Here is a 20,189-nt window from a genome sequence, read left to right on the forward strand (position 1 = left end):
ATATATTATAGTGAATTTACATGCCCATTTTGGAGCTTATCTGTTGCATGATGCATCGCATCTGTCTGAAGTTAGAATTCACTGATTATCAGGGTTGGCTCAGCCTTCCATCCTTTCTGAGGTCGGTAAAATGAGGAGCCAGATTGTTGGGGGCAATAGGCTGACATTGTAAACCACTTAAGAGAGGCTTTTAAAGCACTATGAAGCAGTATATAAGTCTTAAGTGCTATTGCTATTCCCAACCTTTGGAAAATCCCAATTTCTTGAGCTACAGATACAGCATAGAAAGAAAAAAGGAGACTTCTCTCCATTTTGTAGTTTTATCTCAAGGGCGTGGGGGGGGGGGAGGAGGATCTACAGATCAATGGTTGGTTAATCGCAGAAGCCGGCTAGGCAGTTGGCCAACTTCCTCAGCGCTGAACATGCTTTCCACATGCTCAAGGGGATCTTTCACTTATTTTCCCTTGCAGTTGTAGCATGGTGATTTAGGAATCATAGATTTTATGTGGTTTAAACAGTAGATGTGCCCAGGTAAAACTATTAATTTCATGTCAAGAGGTGGAAGTGGACATTGAGCTGCATGGCTTTGTCCTAAATTTTGGTTCAGAAGAGGCAGGTAACCCTCCAGCCTGGGCAGCTGCATTTTACTTTCAGATCTCGGCTAGGACTTTAGAGCAGGGATCTCCAACCTTGGCAACTTTAGGACTTGTGGACTTCAACTCCCAGAATTCCTCAACCAGCAGGTTGGAGACCCCTGTTTTAGAGAATGTGGTGAGGCTAGGCGTTTTGGCTCTTTTTCTTGGCGGAGGAAAGTCTTTGCAGATGGCTGATATAAATAATCCTAAACCTATGACCGTTTATTCAAAGTTACAACAGCGCCGAAAAAAAAATGACTTGTGACTAGTCATTTTGCTTATAACTGTTCCAATGTCCCAGCGGTCATGCCATGAAAATTTGGCTACTTGGCACCTATTTATAATGGGGGCTGGATTTGCTTAACAACTCTGATTCACTTAACAGCCACAGCAAAAAAAAGTTGTGAAATTGGGTGTGTCTCACTTAACAACTCCCCCACTTAGCTATGGAAGTTCCAGTCCCAACTGTGATCATACATCAAGTACAGGTGGTCCTCAACTTACAACCGTTCATTTAGTGACATTCAAAGTGACTGAAAAAAGTGAGTTGTGACCATTTTTCACACTCACTACTGTTGCAGCATCTCCATAGTCATGTGATTAAAATTCAGATGTTTGGCAACCGACTCACGTTTATGACGGTTGTAGTGTCCTGGGGTCATGTGATCCCCTTTCTGACAAAGTCAATGGGGAAGCCAGATTCACTTAACAACTGTGTTGCTAATTTAACAACTGCAGTGCTTCATTTAACAAACGTGGCAAGAAATGTCTTAAAATGGGGCAAAACTCACTTAACAAATTTCTCACTTAGCTACATATATTTTGGGCTCAATTGTGGTCATAAGCTAAGGATTACCTGTGCTTATTTTTTATTCTTATTTTGGAAAAAAACTCTGGGAAATCAGTTTTCCCAATACTTGGAATTTTTAAGGACCACAGTGTAAATAAAGCCTCTGCAAACTTAATGGCATCCTTTCCCTTCTCCCTCCTTAACCTCTACAATTTCTCAGAAATCCCAAATCTTCAGCCCTCCCTACTTTATTGCCGCTCCAGGGTAGTAAATGGGATGCCAGAAGTAACATCTGCCCTCCCCCCCAGTCCCCCTCCTGTTATAAACTAATCTACAAAGTAAATTAGCTGACTGAGCTAACCTAATGTTTAATGTGTAATGTGCAACTTACACACAACTCCAATTTAAGTACCCTGATTTTCCCCAAAATAAGACCTCCCTGGATAATAAGCCCAATCGGGCTTTTGAACACACATGCTAAAATACAGCCTCCCCCCAAAATAAGCCTTCCCCGAAAATATTGCAACACAGTAGCAGCCATGAGGTTCGCCGCCTCCTGCACCTCAAAAATAATAAGACCTCCCTGAAAGTAAAGCCAAGCACTTATTTCGGGGGTCAAAAGAAAATAAGACCCTGTCTTATTTTCAGGGAAACGCGGTATATTGTTTTGGTTAAAACTCCCTGTGCCACCAAAGAAGTCAGCCTAGTTATCTAATTGGTTTGTATAACACATCTGATTATGCCAACCATTTCAAGCACCAGGCCCAAATAATAAGCCGCACTGTGGTTTGTTTTGGCTTAATATGTTACGCGCAAACCCAGCCAATGTGGTTTGGAAGCTCTAGTTTGTAACTTAAGTGTGTTGTATAAACCTAGGCAGTTGCACTTTGTTGAATAAACCATGTGTAAACAAATTTAGGTTTTGGAAGTGTGGCCTCCTCAGCAGCTGATTAAAAGTAGCTTGCTTTGCTGCCTTCTCCCAGGAGGCTGAAAAAATATAGAAGAGGGGATTGGAAGAGTCATCTCATTTTACCTGCCCCCTCATGGTTCGCTGAGGTCTTGCAAGTCAGACCTGGAAGCCTAATTCTATCCTCACTACAACCCTGTAAAGTAGTTCAAGCTAGGTTTAACAACTGTTCTCTACCTCCCTTTCCACTGAGTTAACTCCCTGGGAATATTTTCAGAACTGTTTCATTTATAAACAATCAAAAAGCCTGCACAATCGGCCAACAATTTCCTGGCCAAGGCCTGTTTGTTTTCCTCCTGCTGTTCCTTGGGACTCGGAGATGGGCTGTCTTCATTTCTCTCTGCCCCCCCTCCCCCTCCTAGTCTTCATTTTCGATCCAGGCAGAAAGTTTGGAATGGTTAAAACTCCGTTGTTTAATCCAATTGCCCAGCTATTTCCCTTCTTGGCCCATAGTTTTTTTTACAAAAAGAATAATAATAACCATATCATCACTTGGGTTGGTTTTGAAAAGTGACTTTCCAAGACTTGTATGCTTGTTGGCAGTGTCCCCCACGCCCCCCCCTTCCCAGGAAATGAACAGAGCTGATGGAACTCCTGGTTTGCATCCCCTGACTTTTGAAAGAAGTACACAATATGATTAGAACATGGATAGACCTTACCTTTGAGCCAATGGGAAGAAACATGAGGCCATCCTAGTTGCAAAATTGTGTTCATGGCAGTCTTGTTCACAAAGTGGTTGCAATGGTGGGCATGGCCCATCACGGGATATCCAGTTTACCAGAAGATGAAGCAGTCTTCTAATATCTCAGGGGCTGCCACAGAGAGGAGGGGGTCAAGCTATTTTCCAAAGCACCTGAAGGCCAGACAAGGAATAATGGATGGAAGCTGATCAAGGAGTGATTCAACCTGGAAATAGGGAGAAACTTCCTGACAGTGAGAGCGATCAACCAGTGGAAGAGAAATTGCCTTCAGAAGTTGTGGGAGCTTCATAACTGGAAGCTTTCAAGAAGGGACCGGACTGGCATCTTTTAGAAATGGTGTAGGGTCTCCTGCCTGGGCCGGGGTTGGACTAGATGACCTGCAAGTTCCCTTGCAACTCCATTAAACTGTTAAAAGACCATAGAAGGGGAGGGGAACTACTCGAATTATCTGAACCTTGCAGGATGGTATCACCTAAACTTACTTTTGTCCTTATTTCTTGGGCAACTGGGTACACTTCCAAACAAAGCATTGGCCTGCAGTACACACACACACACACACACACACACACATTTCTGTAGGGTTGGTATGCAAATATTTTGCATACCAACTTTGTCACTTGCCTAAAAAATGAAAGTCTGAAAGGCAACTAACTGATCTTGGCTGATCTTGTAAAATTAAGCAAGTCAAACCTAGTTAATACATGAGTGGAAAACTATCAGGAAATTCCAGGGCTGGAGACTAGACTAGACTAGACTGGGAAGTCCGCAAACGATGGAAGTGGCAAAGAATGTCCCTATTTCTGCCAAAAACAACTACATTAGCAGGTCAGTGAAGAGTGGAATTGATTTTAATTCATAGTGATGCCATCAATATCCAGCAATCATAAACCTAGGATCTGTGGGAAAAGATCCACGGAGTGGCAATACTAAATTATGTAGGTTGTCTCAAACCCCACTGCATTTATAATCGTTTGCTATAAAAGTGCTATTGATAAGAGTCTTGGTATCTTTTGCACACTTTCTCAGAATTCAGCTGCCACTTTGGTAAACCTGGCTTTTCCCTTGTCTTTTTCACAAACAGCTGAATGCAGGAAAAGCATTGCCGTGTCTTCACCTTGCAAGGAAAAAGTCAGGCTGCTATAAAAGGTAGAGAAGCAAGGAGATTGGTTTTTAAAAATGAGTTCCTTTGGTTGCAAGGAGCGAGGAGCTAAACTGTCAGCAATTTATTCCCACTAATTGTGCCTAAAACCACAAACAAGCACATAGGGCTCAGGGTGAGGCTTCTCCCTCCGCCCCCTGCCCCCCCCCAAATGATTTGTGTTAAGAAGAAATCCAACTGATGAAGCACTGTATATAGGATTTGAGGCTCTGGATCTCTTTCAGTGCAGCCAGATAAATTGAAATGGAATAGCAGCTTTTAAAATACTCTTCGATTCAAAGAAAAGTGTTGAAGTAAAAGTCTGCATACCCGGAAAAAATAATGGGGGGGGGCGTTAACCTTTATTTACTTATGAATAAAAACCCACCGCACTGCAAACTGCGTTCTTGATCCGGCCACGCAACGGGGGTTGAACAAGCCGCTATACAGAATCATTACCTACGATGCACATGATCACAGTTTACTAACAAGTTTCGAAAAAGTCGAGTAAAGGGGGTGGGAGTCCTCTCGGTTTCAAAAAAGTACGTTTGGGGAGACAACAGCATCACCGTCACACAGAAACCACAACTCCGGGAGGTAGGGACGATCGGGCAGGGTTTTTGAATCGGGGGGAGGGGGCGATCTCTGTTCTTTACACCGCCGTTTTTTAGGGTACGTTTTTTGTACGTCACAAAATCCTACATCCCAGGAACGACATTACACGACAAGAAGGTAGTTCTTCGTCCGGTGCAGCCCCACCCGACGCGCCTCCGCCGAAAACTTAAGCTTTTTTGAACTCCGCGGGAGTGGATCTCCTCCTTGCTGGAATCGGTCGGATTGCTGCTCCCTTTCCGAGGAGCAGTCGAGGGAAAGGCCGGTCGGCTTTTGGCAGCCCGCAGCCACACCCTGCCGGCTGGCGGCCGTCCAACCGGGCTGGCTACACCTGGCGCGGAAGGAGGCCGGCGAGCCGTGGGCAGGAGGCGGCATTTAAAGACGCGCTCGGCTGCAGCGCGCTTGTTTCCGAGCGCTCAGCCCGGTCGGTGCACGATGCTCCTCGCTCGCTGCCTGGGGACGGCGCTCCTGCTTTTGCTGGCCCCGACGACGGCATGCGGGGCGGCCGTAGCAGCTGCTGCTGCCGCGCCGGAGCCCGACGGCGACATCGGGCCCGCTTGCCCTTCTTCTTCTTCTCCGGCCGGCTGCGATTCCCCCGAGAGCGACCGTAAAGCGACTTGCGACGACGAGAAAGCCTGCCGAGTCCGGGAGGAGGACGAATCCTGCGGCGTCTATACGCCCAGCTGCGCCCTCGGGCTGCGCTGCGTCCCTCGGCCAGGCGAGCGCATGCCTTTGCAAGCCCTGTTGCGCGGGAAGGGCGTCTGCTCGGCCCCGCAGCCCAAGAAAGGGGGCGGCAAGAACCAGACGGAGATGGAGCCCGTTGCAGGTAAGGGGGGGTGGGGGCGCCCCGAGGGCTCGCAAACCCACGACGGGCCGGTTTTGGTAACCTTCTGAGGGGGGAAAAGAAACCCAAGCAAATCCTGACGGGCCGCGGCGAGATTTGCGAGCGGAATGATTTCATAGTGTGGGAAGAAACAATGGCAAAATAATAAGTTTTTGTGTTTAACCGAAGCAAAAGAACTCTTAAGGCCAATTGCAACAGCTGTTCTGTTACTGTTATACGGCCAGGCGATGGTTGTTGCTAAGTGTGGAAATGGCTCCAGCTTGGAATAAGGAGCGCTCTTCCTCGAAAGGAAGACCGCGTGGACGCAGCCGGATTGGAGATTTGCTAGCGAAGAGGGAATTTGGGTTTGCGTTGCATGAGGTAAAATATGGTGGGCTTGGCTGGCCTGTTGTATTCCAACTTCTCTGAATGGCCCCTCCAAACTTGCCGCCCCCAGTTTTATTTCTCTGATTTTACTTGATACCTATAAAAGAAATGTGTATCGCAACGGTTTGACGACGAGCTGCGGGAGGAGTTACCGCGTGTTTGTTTGTTTTTTTTTTAAAAAAAGATAATCGTGCGACTGGACTTTTAAAAAGTTTTCGGTTTTATCTTCCCAGTCTTTTATTTATGCTTCTTGGGTTTAGAAAGGAGCTAGCACTCCTTCAGTCCAGACTGACGTTCATGTTTCTTGAGGACTAGAAGCTTCTCGGGTTCCCCTTGTTTCTTTCCGCGTCAGTGTCGAGGTTCTGCTCTCAACAAGGGGAAATTGAGTTCTGAAATTTTGAAATTGAGTGGAATTACTGGGGGGGGGGCTTCCTCCCTTACCCAATACGAACTCTCCTGGATGTAAAAGATTAAAGGCAATGTGTGATGTGTACAGGCAGACAGGAATATTTTAGTTTGGGGGGGGGCATTACTATTTATTTAAAGGATATAGACTAATATTTGAACCTTGGAGGTTGTCTAGCCCAACCCCATGCCCAAGCAGGAGACCCTATAACTATACCATTTGGGACAAAATGGCTGTCCAATCTCTTCTTAAAAAGAGATTTAGATTTATTTAAGATATTTAAATAAGTTATTTGTTTATTTAAATTTAGCTCCAGTATTAAGCAACTGTAGAGCCTTGGAGCTGCTTGTCTTATTTTTCGCTTAAAACGAGTACCACATTCATTGCCAAGCCAGGATGAGGGTGTTGGGGATAATTATTTCCTTTTTTTGCCAACCCATCATCCTCTCCTGTGGAAGAACCTATCCTATAAGGGAACCTACCTCATCCTGGTGCCCCTAGGCTGCACCATCTGATATTCCCAGCCCCCTGAGTAACAATCCCAGCTCATCTGACAGCTGTGGCAAAGGCAGCTTCAAGAGGATCCCAGCCATTAAATTTATGGGAGGATCCCTGAAAGGGCTTGTGTGAGTGTGTGTGTGGTTTTGCACGTCTGAAATGCAAGTATCCACTAGCTTGTGGTGGACAGAAGCGCACTCTGGGAAAAGGGAGGGATCAGATTTGATCTAGGTTAAGGCAAGCAGAGGCTGGATATGCCATTACTTGTCTTGTCCCTCTTTTATTGGCTTTGGTTGATGCCTAGAAATTATAGAGCCTGCGACCATCCCTTGTGCTTGTGCTGGTCTGTGGCAAAAGGGCCAGCGATGTAAATATCTATGGCACCTTGCCTAACTAACGTGGGCGTGCATCCTCGGAGGCTAATATTGGTTGTGACTTCAAGTGCATGGAAGGAGGTGTAGACTGAAAACGGGCAACCTGTGGAGTAAATGAACTTTCCTTCCTTATCAGCAGGCTGAAAATGAGCTATGCCACCAAGTGATGCCACCAAGTGATGGCTGGCTGGTTGGCTGCTGCTGGGCTATGCCCATAGATTCATACTTCAGCAGGAAAACAGGGCTAATAAAAGTTTTATGTGAAGAATCTTTTTCTAAAATTTTAGAAATCAATAGAGGAGCAGTGAGCAAAAGAATTTAAAATTCCTGGACTGGTATTTCTGTTTTGGAAGAGAAAATGCAAAGAAGCAGCCCCAATGCGCAGGCAGTTGTACCTACCACAACTAAATCATCTTAAATGGCACTGAAGCACCTTAAATGGCAAAGATGCTCCTAAATTTTTTAAAAAACCAGTTTGCCTGAAAGATGGTAGAAGGAAGAATGGCAACTGCTGGTGTTTTGGTGGCAAAGGCTTGTTCTAAACTAACTGCCTCAGTCGAAAATCTTTTGTCTGCTAAACTTCAGGTCTCATCTTAAGTCTATCCTAGTCATGAATAGTGTATTGATGGTAGAGTCCAGCACAATTGAAGGACTCTGGGTTGAAGAAGACTAGTTGCAATGATCTTTAATGATCTTATAGCAGTAGTACAGGTAGTCCTCCAATTTACAACCACAATTGAGCCCCCAAAATTATGTTGCTAAGTAAATTTTGCCCCATTTTACGACTTCTCTTGCCACATTTGTTAAGTGAATCACTGCAGTTTGCTCAGTTAGTAACCCGGTTGTTAAGTGAATCTGGCTTCCCTGTTGACTTTGCTTGGCAGAAGGTTCCAGAAGGGGATCCCAGGATCTTGGGACACAGCGATGGTCATAAATATGCCAAGCATCTGAATTTTGATCATACGATCATGGAAAGTTCGCAACTGTGAAAAGCGGTCATAAATCACTTTTTTCAGCACCTTTGTAACTTTGAATAGTCACTAACTGAACTTTTTGTAAGTCAAGGACTACCTGTATAAGGTAAACTCCCAAACCTCTCGTATTCATTCTGGAATTCTTGTGCTGTTTGGGGCTACCACTCCTGCCAATCAGTGACCTTAAGTGTGTTGCCTGAGGCTTTGGTTGCCCTCCCTCACCCCATAATTCAGAGTCTCCCATGTTAAGCTTGCAGAGCAGATCTGGGCCATTGCTGAATTCCATCCCTTGTAGGGATCCTTTCTTCTCCATCTTTCCTGAGAAGTTACGTTTTTCAAAGCATGAATTCAGCTATCAACCCATCAGAAGCATGCACCTTTCTGTGCGCTCTTCCTTGATTCACTGAACCCAGCTTTCCACAAGAAACGAGCTTTGAAAAGTGGTCAGCTGGGGATTGGTCCGACCACCGTATTGGGAAGAAGCCTAGGATTTTCTAGTCAGCTGGCCCAATTCACATGGTTGGGAGGATCCTCAATTATCTTTCTTTTCCCCTGTTCAGTGGTTTATTTAGAAAAAGATTCCCTCAGCCCTACTTCAAAACTCAAGCAATGAGATTTCTGTTCTTGGTTGAGGCTGCTGGGATCAGAATTCTGCATCTGGGAAAAACCAATGCTATTTTTCTTAAGCCGGGGAACAAATTGTCTCTCTTGTTTGTTAGGATTTATGAGTTATTCAGAGCAATATAGAAACAGAATCCAAGGCAATTTCCTTACCAAAAGTATAACAACCGAAGCATTTTTTTAAAAAGGAAAAAGCACTGGTTTTATTCCCAGGCAATTTGTGACCATGTTCTTTCACTTCCCCAGCTGTGGAATCCATTCAAGAAGACCTTTCCCTGCATGCCCATCACTCTATGATGCACCGGAGAACAGTTTCATCACCAGTCTGAAAGTTCAGCAGGGGCTTAGTGGTCAACGTAGTCCAGAAAATAGATTGATCCCAGATGATTCAGAACTTTAATGGTTATTACCTTTCATGCAACCATCCTAAACAAATGCCACTGCCAGGCGTCTGAATCACAATAATGTTACTCTATGGATGCTGCAATGGTTATAAGTGCGAGGACGGGTCATCGTTTTTTTCAGCAGAGTTGCAACTTTGAATGGTAGCTAAATGAATGGTTGTATGCCGAAGACTACCTGTACTGTCCAACTGCTTTGTTCCTTCCATCAGCCTGACAGGTGCACCTTTATAGATGGCCATGTTAATTTGTGCTGTTTTTAAAAAAATCATTTATTTCTAGAACCAGCATTTGTTCATCCTCTTGTCTCCTTATGTGTCTTACTTATCTCTTAAAATTCCAAAATGCCACCTTGGAAATTCTCCTTCCACAGTTTCTTAATGCCAGTGGGGATCTGGTATGCCAACCTTAATAGTTCCAAGCAAAAAATACTGTGTATTTGTTTTATTTATAGATGCTTCATTGGCTTTAGTTGAGTCGCTTCAGAGGTTAGAAGAATTAACATAAAACACATGAAAATTAAATTACCAGGGTACCACTGTCTTTATTAGCTGAGATGAAGAAAGAACTCGGTTTTCCTTTTTGCTGTCTTTGACAACTAGTTGCTGAAATTCTAATTTTGTTCGAAATGAGTTCATGGAATAAAAGCCAGGAATAGTGGATGGGCAATCAAAAAATGCAGAAGCCAGCTTCTGGCCAGGCACGGCAACAACATTTTGCTAGTGTCTTATAAGATTGGATGAATCCTTGTAGACTTATACCTTGTGTCTAAGAAAGGAAAACAATAAAGCCAGAGCTTTGGAATGGAATATTATGGCACTAACATTCTCTGGATTCCCTAAGACTTCTAGATTGAGTAAATGCTACCAATTCTGGAGAAAAGAGCTGATGGGAAAACATGGGAAAGCATTCACAGTGCAATACTGTTATACCGTCTTTTAGTTATGTTAGCATCTCCTATCAGATCTTTGTCTGGCTGCATGATTGCATTTGTGCAGATTGCTTTCTCTAATTCACCTTTTTTATCATTCAAATGTTTGCACATTAACGGATGAGTGTTTTTGACTATAAATGACAACTTTAAAGAAAGAAACTTATTTCTTTCATGTGTTTTTGACCTAGCTTGTTGTTTTCCTTCCTCCTTCAAATTGGAAAACTCTTTAAGACAGACTGTTCCGAACTGATATTTTCTGGGTAGGTTAGGGCTAGAATACCCAGCTGGGGATCATTGGAGTGAGTTTTAATTTTTTACATCTAGAGAGCCCAGGTTGGGAAGGGCTGCCCTCAGCCTCTTAATTTGGAGGTTGCAAGGAAAGCCAGCAGTGCTAATAGAACTTGTGGTCAGCAAGTCATGCAAATGATGCACCTAATGATACATTTTTATCCTCAATTAAATTTAGGATATTTTTAGGATTTTTCAGGTGGGGGAAGAGATGGTACTTTCAGCCGAGTATTATTCAAAGTAAATATACAGTAGGTTTTAAATGAGCAGAAACCTATGGAATTTTTTTTTTTTTTGTAAATCCATCAGAATGCTACCCTCACGTCTTTAAAGCTTCTAGTTTTTGTTAGTGCAGGAAGATTCTTTAAAAACTATTTTGAATGTGAGATGCTCAGAAAGTTTATTGAATAGTTATCTCAGTGGGTTCATACACATTCAGCATTCATCTGTCCCCTTTCCCCCCAAAAAGCAACGGCAATTAGAAAAATCCTAGCATTCATTCCATTAGACCAAGCCATGAAGTATAAGTAATAATTTCTAGTGTTCCTAATTAGTCTGACAAGTTTCTTTACTTGTAGCATTTGAGTTGCTTTACTTTCATGAAATTGCGGCAAGGTTGTTATGATCAACAAACTCTTTTTCTATCCTGCAGTGGTCAATCATTGCCATTTTTTTTCTGGAATACAGGTAGTCCTCAACTTATAACCGTTCATTTCGTGACCGAAGTTACAATGGCATTAAAAAAAAGTGACGATTGTTTTTCACACTTAACGACTATTGCAGCATCCCCGTGGTCACATGATCAAAATTCAGATGCGTGGGAACTGGTTCATATTTATGACCGTTGCTGTGTCCCAGGGCTCGTATGTTCTCCTTTTGCCGCCTTTTGACAAGCAAAGTCGGTTAAGAACCGTGCGTGTATTGACTTTAACAACTGCAGTGATTCCCTTAACAATTGTGGTAAGAAAAGTCATAAAATGGGGCAAAAGTCACAACAGATGTTTCACTTGGCAACATGTTTTTGGAATGGAATAGGAGAAAATCTGCAGATGGTGTCCATTAGATGGACAGGCAACGTTCAGTTAAACCAAGCCTCTTCCCAAAGCTTGCTTGAGTGACAATTGTTCTTGGTTCCTTGGTTTTGAAAATAAGATCTTAATCATGTCTGCCTTTAGTCAAATCTATTTCCATCAAAGACAAAGAGGCACAAATCCTTTCCTTGGGGAAAACTAGATAATTCTCATGAGTTAAATAATGTACTTTAAATAAAGTACTTTAATGTAATTTAAATAAATAATGTACTTGCTATATAACGCAGGGGTATCTAAGCTGCCTTCAGAATCTACAAGGAGGCAATCTAGGATGGCAATCAGACAATGTGTATCCAGTAGGTGCGCAGGATTACATCTTCATGCACTAGATATTGTGTACAAGAACTTACAATCGAACTAATAACAGTGTTAGAAACTCCATTTTCCAGCATGAAAAATCCCAAATGAGGAATATCTGTTGTGCTAAAAACTTTTGATGCTTTCTTATAAAGAATACTAGCGCTTGAGCTCTCTTTAACCTGTCAATGTTAGGTAATTTAGATAGCAGGAAAAGAACATAACTTGGAATAAAACATTCTACTACATTTGAGTTGGGGAACAGTTCTATTGCACCTTCTGGAGATTCTAGCCATTGGAGTCTCTAACAAAATCTGGTCCGTGAATTATTCTAAGAACTGAAGCGAGAGTTCAGTAATCTAGAAATTCCTAGGCTGCTCTTGGTGTTTGGTGCTTGGCTGGTGGTGTCATTAATTGGTTCAGAGATCCTGAATTGTGGAGAGAGGCCTAAGAGAGGCCATAATTGGGTTAATTGTAGATGTGGAAAGAACAAGTAATTTTCATGAAGGTGGTGGCACCTGTAAAAAGCAGAAGCCAGAAAAAGAAAGATTGATGATTTATTTTGAAAACAAGCCAGATTTGCGGGGTACCGCAGAGAAACAATCTCCAGGAAAAATGTCACACTACAGATAGTCTTTGACTTCAATTGTGGTCATAAGTCAGTGTGGTTGTAAAGTAAGTGACTGGACCCAATTTTATGACCATTTTTATTATCGTCATTAAATTAATCACATGGTCATTAAGTGAATCCAGCCTTCCCTTGTCAGAAGCTGGCTGGGAAGCTCCCAAATTGTGATCACGTAACCACCAGCTGCTGCAACAATCATCAATGCGAACCAGTTGCCAAATGACCAAATTGTGATCATGTGACCGTGGGGGGCTGGTGCGAAAGTTGGTGACTTCAAGGATTTGCAAGTCCCTTTTTTTAAAAACCATCGTATCTTCAGACAATAATTAAACAAAGGGTCCTAAGTTAAAGACTATCTGTAAGGTATTCCCCATAGGTGAGGCAATAGAGCAGCAGCTTGGAATGCTGCTGGTGGCTCCATTCTAAGATTTGGGTCATGTGACCCAGAGTGGAATGTATTGCGCTTGCAGCTTGTTCCCCAACAACAAATTCAGATGCTTGGCCTGCCTTTACAACCACAGGATGCACTTCAACTCCACCACCACCACCACTGATCTCCACCCTGCTCTGTCGTTTTGGCCACCCTGCACTCCTGCCACCCCCTTACGAACCTTTGCTATCTTCTTCCTCCCACTGCCGATAAGGCAGCTGTAGGTCAGTGTGCGCCCTTGTGAAGTCATGCAACTCCAACAGCTGCTTTGCCCAGGCATATCCCATCAGCAGCAGGAGGAAATAAGGCAGCAAAAGTCGGCTAGGGGCAACGAAATGCAGGGTGACTAAAGGGCAGAAGTAGTGGCAGAGATAGGTTAGGGTGAGGGAGTACAAGGTAGGGTGAATGCCAGCAGTGGTGGGTTCCAGATCCCGATGCAACTGGTACGGTGCAACGGGGCTGGGCGTCCACCACATGCACGTGCACAGCTGGAACGTGCGTACTTACTGCCCACGACGCTTCAGCTGCTTGGCGGAGCGTCCCGCAGGCACAGTACACTCCATGCGTGTAAGCCCTGATCGGTTCAAATACAGGTAAGGAGGGCGGATGATTGGGCCCTCCAGAGCACAGTACCGGAACGGTACCTGGTGCTCCCAGCAGGCACCGGTACGCCCGTACCGGGGCATATTGATCGTATCCAACCACTGAATGCCAGGCATGTAATCCTCTTACCTTTGCTACCGGTTTGGAACCGGGAGCGCGCGCGCACACTTTGCTCGTACAGGGTGCTTCTGCACATGCACAGAGCATCTGTGATGACGTCTGGGCAGGTGGGGGGAGCCTCCTGCCGCTGCTACCGGGGCAAACTGGCAGAATACCACCTCTGGTGAATGCCGTAGGGAAGAAGAAGTGATGGCACATTCCTGGCCTAATGACCACATCCAGGACTTGCTGGAACTGCCGTTGCTCAGTGGTGCAATAACGTGATGTTTCAATTTAAAGACTGCAGCAATTCCAATTTTGGCCCCCATTAAGTCTGTTAAATGAGGACTTCCTGTATGTGGAGAGAAGCCAGTGTGATTTATTGGTTAAGACATCGGGCTAGAAATCATGAGTTCCAGTCCGCCTTAGCCATGAAGGGTGACCTTGGACCAGTCATTTTCTCTCAACCCAGGCACTGGTAAACCATTTCTGAAAAACCTTGCTAAGAAAACTTCAGGGACTTGTCAGGCAGCCTGCAAGAATCAGATATGATTAGCCAATTAAATGGAAAGAAAAAACAAACCTGTATGTACACACACTGATTGGATTCCCCTCCACACACACACACACACTTTCCTAGAGGTACATAAATACACCCCAGCAAGAAATATGCATACACCTAGTTCCTCCCTATTCCATTATCTCTCTCTCTCTGACACATACATCCTCATTAGACCCTTTGAAGAAAGTACTGCATATAACGCACTGCAGCTCCATCCTGTGGCCACTGCTGGTAACAACATTGAAATTAATTTTTATCTTATTTTTTTCTAACCCAACTGAATGATATAAAAGGGAACAATAATATAAAGGGAGTTGGAATGCTTCCTGTCTGTCAGCAATATTCGTTTACTTACTTTTACTAACACACCACTTAATTCTGTGGACCGAGGGTGGTTTACAAACACTAAGAGTAGATCATTCACAAAACACCAGAAGTTTGAATGGAGTTGGTGACAACGCGAATTCAATTAAAATACAAAAGAAGCATACGTTAAACTAACTGGGCAGTCCCCCCGAGGATTAGAAGCCAGTATCTTTTTTGAACTTCTCTTTAAAGGTGATGCAAAACTGTTTTTTGGTACCAGTTGTGATAAAATCCTGAAGTTCTGTGAATCCTGAAGTTGAATATTTTTGGCCTTGACTTTAAAAAAAATTCTTTTTCTTTCCTCTAGGTGATGGCAGAAGGGAAAATTACCAGACAGATAATCCAACTCTGGAACCTCTCCTCCTTCAGGTCCAAGACCCTTTGCCAGATGTCACGGTGGACAAATCCCAGCTACAACAGGGCCCCCTAAATAATGGTATTAAACAGGAATTGGATATGGTGAGTGAAATGAGAGGCCTGATCTTGGACACCAAGCCCTGGCAGAGAATAAATGGGCCTGCCTTTTCCTTCTTCTCATGCCTTGCTGGAATCCACGCATCTTGCTCTCTGTAGTCTTTGCTTCAGAGCAGTGCCGAGACTTAAGGAAATAAAGAGTCCTGCACATCGTTGCTTTTGAGGGAATTTGCATCTCAATTTCCCTCTCCCAATCTGTGTATTCAGCAAAGCATGTAGCTTTGAAATGCGTGTGAGATTGGCAAGAGATGCTTCTGCTTTTTAAAGAGCCCCAAATACATATAACACAGTATGCTAGGGAGCATACAAAGGCAGTAGGCTTGGGAGAAAGAGTCACCACCCCAACGTGATCGCTTTGGGGAGGGGAAGGGATGGTTCCGTGTGAGCAGCAGGTACGTGTGCTTGCACTCACACAAATGCATGCAAGCATGCATGCCCACCATTCGTGCAAATAGACCCGTGTGAGTGGCCGCTGCTCGCACAAGTGGAGCTGCGCCCGTGTCTGCTTGTCTGCCCCTGTTCTGAATGGGCCACAGCCTGGGGTTTGGGAACCCCTGGCATAGAGTGCTGCTAACATTACCTAGAGCCAAATACCTATATTTAAGGCCTGCCCATCCTCCTGCAGTGCAGTGGCTTTCTCCTTTCAATCCCTCACTTGTTCTCCTTTTCACAGGGTCCCTGCCGCAGCCATTTGGCAGCCATCTTGCAGGAGCTGAAAGCCCCCCTCTACATGAACGGCGAAGATATCTTCATTCCCAATTGTGACACCAAAGGCTTTTATAGGCGGAAGCAGGTATCTACTTCAAACATGGTAGAAAGCAAAGGAAGCTGTTCTGGGTCTTTGAGGGGAGACGTAGCCATGCAGGCAAAACTCAGCTTTGCGCTGGAAATTCGTACAGAGTGTGAGTTTCCCACAGAGGGAGAAAAGGGGTGGTGAAAATTTTACACCATGTCCAAAGCCCAATGAGCTTGCTGGTGCTCTCCAGTTTGCATTAGAGCAGCAACACAGAATTGATTTGCTCCTTATACATTATGCTATGGGTTGAAGTCTACCGGAGAAAGCCCCAATTCCTGGCTTCATCCATTCTGTAAACCCACCCTGATGGCATTTATGGGAAAATTTAGTGCGCTCCTCTTACTTTTTAAAAGTCCAACCCTGTTTATGCTTATACAGAAGTAAATCCAGCTGAGTTCTATGACTCTGATTCAGTTGGAAGAACTCGGAGGGATTGTCTCATTGCTATATATAGCAAGGCTCGGGTAAGACCTACCAAATTCCAATTCTTCCAAACCTGGTTTCATTAGGACTGTCTAGATACCATCATCTTGCTAAATTTCTATCCTGACCCAACCATCTCCCTAAAGTGCTGTTGTGGGCCGCCAGTAACCAGCGGAGCTGGCAGCAGAGTCAGACATTGAGGAGGTTGGGGAGGAACCTGGGCCAGTCCTGGAGTCTAGGGAAGGCTCAGATGAGGGCTCTGTGTCAGAGGCAGAGAGGGGGCCAGAGCAGTATGCCAGTTATCAGCTGCCTTCAGAGTCAGATATCAGAGAGGCCGACGAACAGCTAGAGCCTGTTCTCAGTGTGCACATGCAGAGTTGCCACGAAGGGAACAGCTAAAGAATAGGGGTCGACTTGGCATGCTGGTTGGGGAATTCTGGGAGACAAAGTCCACATCTTTTAAACTGGCTAAGATTGAGAAGCCTGGATTCAGAAGGATGTATAAATATGCTGTGGATCGATCCTATGCCCTTCAATAATAATGGAAGGCTCTGTGGCTGACTTTGCCTTAGTTCTTTTGATTTTTCTTTGAAAGAGGTCAAGATTAGAGAAATAGCTTCCTTTTTTAAATACAGGTTAGCCATTGCATATTTTTTTTCTTGCAGAAAGAAACCTGTTTCAGTGGCTGCTATACTGAGCAGCAAACAAATTTTCTTATGATCTGCTTCAAACGAGTCATTTTTTTTTTACACATAAAAAGCATAATGTAAAAAAAATCCAGTCTTCTACAGTGGCTATTGTTTCTCTGTTGTTCTAAATTTTCAAGGAAAGTCAATTTGCTGTTGAAAAAAGGCTCTTGTCTTCTCCATAGTGCCGGACCTCCAAAGGTCAGAAGAGAGGCCGATGCTGGTGTGTGGATAAGAGAGGCCATCGGTTGGAGGGGCTGGAAGAGAGCCCCCTCTGCCTGCTTGCTAACAATGACTGAAGGATGCAGAAAGACCGGACACTACCAGGGTCCAGCAGCAGAATTCTTGACTGAGGGGACTCGTCTTATTAGAACAGTCCTGGAAAATCTTTGCTTGTAATTTATTGCACAGTTGTTGCCTTGTTGGGAATCCTGCCTTCCCTGCGATAACTTTGGAGCTCTTACGGTGTCTAATAATACTCTACAAAAGACTGCTCAGAGAAATAGCAGACTGGGGTCTTTTAACTGCATGACCGAAGAGGGATGTTGAATAAGCTACCGGTAGTTGCATTACAGCAATAATGCTGGCACTTGAATCAATTCTCTTATACCAGTAAAGATGCTTATACCAGTTAAGGAACAAGAATAGCCAGTTCCTGGAGGTGCTGTATGTATACCTGGGCTACCTTCTATAAATTGTGTAGGGAGATCAGGATTTATCTTATACATGCTACCAAATAGATGTTGAAGGGGTTTTAATAGCACAATTGTAGTACTCATTAAGGGTGATGTAGAGGAGGTAAAATTAGGCCAGGTTTTTAATGGCCAACATCTACAATGTACGCAAGAAAATGAAAGTGGTACAGATACTGGAACTGAGATGTATGGAAGTTTTAGATGTAGCTTTAATGTTTTTCACACTCTCCCTTCTGTTTTGTTTCATGGCTCTCCCCAGCATATCCTTTTAAAGTTATCTGAAATGACAGGAAAACCTGAAGCTGCCTTCCACGCAGAAAAGCAGTGGATGATGGATTGTCCCTATTTGCCATAACGTGCTTTAATCTAATGTGTTTAAAAAGATAGGTCTCTAATTCTATATGTTTTACTATACGTTTGGTTACAATAAATTGGATGATTATGCCATTTTAATGATTTGCTGATACTTTAAATCCCTGATGCGAGGAAACGAAAATTACTTCTTTTGGAGAGAACTTTTTTTAAACACCGGGTTGCATTCAAAATTTAATTTTCACTGGCAAGTGGAATTAATAGCTCTTTGTAACTTGACAGATTGCTTACTTATAAAACATGAAGTATCTGGTTAATAATTGAGGTGTTTTATTTACTTCTAAATGGGCTCTTTAAGATAAGAGGCTAGCAGTGTCAAGTGTTTTGCTGGGTAGAGATTTGAAAACAAAGAGTGTAGAAAGATGGAAAACAAAGGCCCAAATTATGCAGCTAGTAAGAAGGGCAGGCTGTCCAAATGGATGCTGTCTAATGGATCTGGCTTCATGTATGTAAACAAAGCATTTGTTTTATCAGTCTCCCAGCTGCTAAAATTTTTTCATCTTAATAGCCATAGTCAGCACAAGTATTTAGAATACATGATTTGTGGGGGGGAAATCTAGCCCATTTGACAGGATAAAATTACTGGAATATTGGGCAATAATGTTGGACAATAAATTAATATATAATTGTAATGAATTGGAAAGCTTGCCTAAAAACGGTCTGTCTCGCATCTTTGCTTCTGACAGGGTTCATACGTTAACCTATGGTTTATAAATCATAGTGGCTACTGTCACAACTAGCAAACCAAACCACATTATAATGAACATGTAAACATCATTCTCTTCGGTTCTTTCCCATCCGTTTTAGATAAGACTTTCCTCTTTCTTTGTTGTACTTAAAGAAACAAAATGCAATATATGACCATTTGCTTCTTGTTGTAGTATTACTGTACAATTCTGATGTTGTAATTTTGGGCTGGTTTATACAGGAGCATCTAGACAGGCTTACATCCATGTTGAACTGAAACTATATGATCAAATTAAGTGACAAATGACACAGCATATGTGAATGTGATGTGAATCACAGGATGTTTTACTGAAAGCAAGACTTTTAACCTTTAATATTTTGAATGTGAACTTTATAATAACTGCTCAAGCACAAAAGTTGGGAAGTCAGACTGCTGTTGATGATTAAAGATATAGTAAGTGGATGAGCCTTGCCTCCTTTTCATTTTTTATTGCTTTTAAAATAATGAAAGAAAAAACAAAGGGAAAAGCAATAAATAAAAATATATACATTGTGAAAGAAAATGTAAAAGTGAAAAAACTGCAACAAGGGAAAAAAAGGTATACTGTATCTTGCCCCTCTTAATTAAAAGCATATTGCATGGAAAGATATGTCTGTAACTTTAAAAGCTATTATACTGTTGGAAGAAATGTCCTTCTGGGTTCGCCCCCAAGTGGGGAAAAAGACACTGGAGGCATGGAGGCTGCTTAGAAAGATGGTTTAATGTTTTAATGGAGGACAGGACCGCATGGCTGGAGGTCCTGGGGGAAAAGGTGATCACATGCTTCCAGGTGTTGGGTGAAGAAGGGCTTGCAGGGCTTTTTATAATCTGTTCTGCCCCACCTATCTGTTTCCTGTTCCTGTGTAAGAAATGTATTCTGATTGGTTGTCAGACTCACATGAGCCCATGCAAGGGCAACCCTCTAGGCTGAGTTTTGAATCCAGGTTTGGTTGAGTTCAGATGCCATGTGGTCAGTTGAGTAAAAGCTTATATTATCATGCCTTCATTCCCATCCCCCTGGAGCTGAAGGGGAGAACTCTTTTATGTAAAGGGACTGGCTCAGGCTTTAATGGCTCATGGACAAAAGGTGGGGGCAGGAAGCTGCAGGGAGAGCTACCTTGTCTTTTTGAAACATGTTTCTTTTCACATCCAGAGAAATATTCTGCCTTTTCAATATTTCCTAGGATATTTCATTTTTCTGGGAGAGGGCTGGGTGATAACTTCCTACAATACTTTATGTAGTTACCCAGTTCCAGCTAACAAAGAATTCTTATTTTAAATTCACATTTATTGCTTGCAAATAATAGCAACTATAAAAGGTGGACACAATTCCTGAACCAAATTAGTTGACAATGTCTGTTCTAAACTAAACGTTTTAAAATGAACAGTAA

At 43.3% G+C, this 20,189-nt stretch overlaps 2 protein-coding genes across 2 annotated transcripts in view; one reads left to right on the forward strand and one right to left on the reverse strand.

Moving 5' to 3' along the window:
• Nucleotides 1-3,164, reverse strand: part of SPRYD3 (SPRY domain containing 3) — a 64,622-nt gene extending 61,458 nt beyond the window's left edge. The window contains exon 1 of the mRNA XM_081934427.1: nt 3,052-3,164. The gene's annotated coding sequence lies outside the window, so the exon portion shown is untranslated. The remainder of the gene's footprint in view (nt 1-3,051) is intronic.
• Nucleotides 3,165-4,926: 1,762 nt separating this feature from the next.
• On the forward strand, nt 4,927-19,224 carry IGFBP6 (insulin like growth factor binding protein 6). Its single transcript, XM_081934429.1, has 4 exons — nt 4,927-5,669; nt 14,933-15,084; nt 15,773-15,892; nt 17,190-19,224. Exons 1-4 carry the CDS (start codon nt 5,279-5,281, stop codon nt 17,301-17,303), a joined length of 777 nt encoding a protein of 258 aa, XP_081790555.1. The 5' UTR covers nt 4,927-5,278; the 3' UTR covers nt 17,304-19,224.
• Nucleotides 19,225-20,189: the final 965 nt, after the last annotated feature.

This window comes from Natrix helvetica (assembly GCF_964273705.1).
Source record: "Natrix helvetica genome assembly, chromosome: 1".
Taxonomy (NCBI): domain Eukaryota; kingdom Metazoa; phylum Chordata; class Lepidosauria; order Squamata; family Natricidae; genus Natrix; species Natrix helvetica.